The sequence below is a fragment of the Antrostomus carolinensis genome, unplaced genomic scaffold (genome assembly GCF_000700745.2).
Source record: "Antrostomus carolinensis isolate BGI_N321 unplaced genomic scaffold, ASM70074v2 scaffold44090, whole genome shotgun sequence".
Classification (NCBI taxonomy): domain Eukaryota; kingdom Metazoa; phylum Chordata; class Aves; order Caprimulgiformes; family Caprimulgidae; genus Antrostomus; species Antrostomus carolinensis.
The window spans coordinates 4,780-6,463 of record NW_010291432.1 but is presented as its reverse complement, the minus strand read 5'-3'; the positions used below and the strand labels follow the sequence as shown (position 1 = coordinate 6,463).

General features: G+C 61.0%; 1 protein-coding gene across 1 annotated transcript in view; it reads right to left on the bottom strand.

Moving 5' to 3' along the window:
• Positions 1 to 224: 224 nt before the first annotated feature.
• Positions 225 to 1,684, bottom strand: part of LOC104531380 (ABI gene family member 3) — a gene marked incomplete at its 3' end in the record, with an annotated part of 2,686 nt that continues 1,226 nt past the window's right edge. Inside the window, 2 exon segments of the mRNA XM_029087057.1 lie at positions 225 to 401; positions 1,240 to 1,407. Of these exon segments, the coding sequence (XP_028942890.1) occupies positions 225 to 401; positions 1,240 to 1,407 (345 nt within the window).

Below are 1,684 nucleotides of genomic sequence, written 5' to 3'. Positions count from 1 at the left end.
TTGTTGTATTGGACAGTGTGTGTCCCCTCCCCACTCCCCAAACTGGGACCACCAAGCCCCAGCAGGATGAGCCCCGGAATGGGCTGCAGGGCACAGACAGACCCCACTTCTCCATGGAGGGGTTTGAACCCACCTGTGCACCCATCAGTGGGGACATCAGGGACTGAGAAAGCCCACCCAAGCCCCCTCACCCTTGTGGGACACTGTCCTCGCCCTGGCCTGACCTTTATGCCGTGGCCGATGTCATCCAGGACGCTGAAGTTGAGGGGTTTCCTGTAGTAGGGCTCCAGGGAGGGTGGGCTGGGGGGGGACATGATCTTCTGGTAGGACGGGAACCTCTTGCTGATGGTCAACGAGCCGATCTCGCGACGAGACACCTTCTCCTTGTGCATGTCAACCCTCTATGGAGATGACACTGTTCTCACTGTCCCATCCCAGGTTCTCCCCATCTCCTGCTGCCCCCTCCAAGTCCCACCACCCTTCCCAGTAAGAGAAGAGCTCGTGGGGAAGGATCAGGATTGAGCCTGAATGCCCTGGCTCAGTCAAAGCCACAGAGTAGATCCTGCTCTGCTCTATCACAGCAGGGCAAGTGGTGGCCTTGATGCCACCACAGCAGATCTGGCCCTTCCTAAAGCAGGGGACAGGGGGACAGGGCAGTGGCGAGGGGATGCACGAGCCTCAGCTGCCCAGAAGCTGTTTTTCTGCTGCTTCCAGTGTGACCACAGGGTCCTGTCTCCTCCCATGGCTGGAAGGGCTCCAGGTGGCTTCCAAGTGCCAGGAAGAGGGCAGGTGGCCAAGGGACTCTGCATCATTGATGTCCCTAAGCTCCAGGAGGACAAGGCCAGGCCCCAGCAAGGGGAGAGCATGGCAGCCAAGCCAACACTCTGAGCCCCACCGCTCCACTTGGGTTCCTCTGAGATTTTCCAGGGAGTTCTCATAGTCAACTGGGATTTGCAAGTGTCCAGACTGGGAGAACACCCCAGAGACCAGTTTCCCAGGCCCAGGTGGGATCATCCTCTCCATGATGTGTTGGGTGACACCCACCACGACCCCCCTAAGGAGATGGTCTTGCATTTCTATTGCAAGCTGATGCTACAGGAGGGCTGATGGGCTCTTCAGACCATGGGAAGGAGGGTCTCCAGCCCCTTCACGCTGCCCAAACCCCCTTTCCCAGCACCCACCTCCTTCTGAGGACCCAAAGCCCAACACGCGCCAGCACCGGTCCAAGGATGGCCCCGCCTGGGCCACGCAGCTGATGTCGGCTTACACCTTCCGCAGCTCAGCCGCTTGCAGGTCCAGCAGCCGGAGGAAGGCGGTGGCCAAGCTGCTGACCTGGTAGGTCACACTGGCCAGGGACTGCGTGCTCAGCGCCATCGTCTCCTCCAGCGCCTTCCGCTTGTCGCTCGCCTGGAGAAGGAAAACCCAACCGGTGGGACGAGCCCACCCCGTGTGGCCACCCCTGCCCTCCATCTTCACGCTGGAGTCACACGGTAGCGAAGATGTTTCCTTCTGCTTTCCAAATGCATCCAACTTCCTCCGGCTCCTCCGGTGGGACACACGGACACTCACCAGGCAGCGCCACCCGGCTGTCCCGGCACTGGGGACTCACCGCGGGGCCTCCCGGGATGCTGCTGCTTTGGTAAGTGCTGGAGCTGAGTGGCTGGGGCGCTCTCTCTCCCCCCCC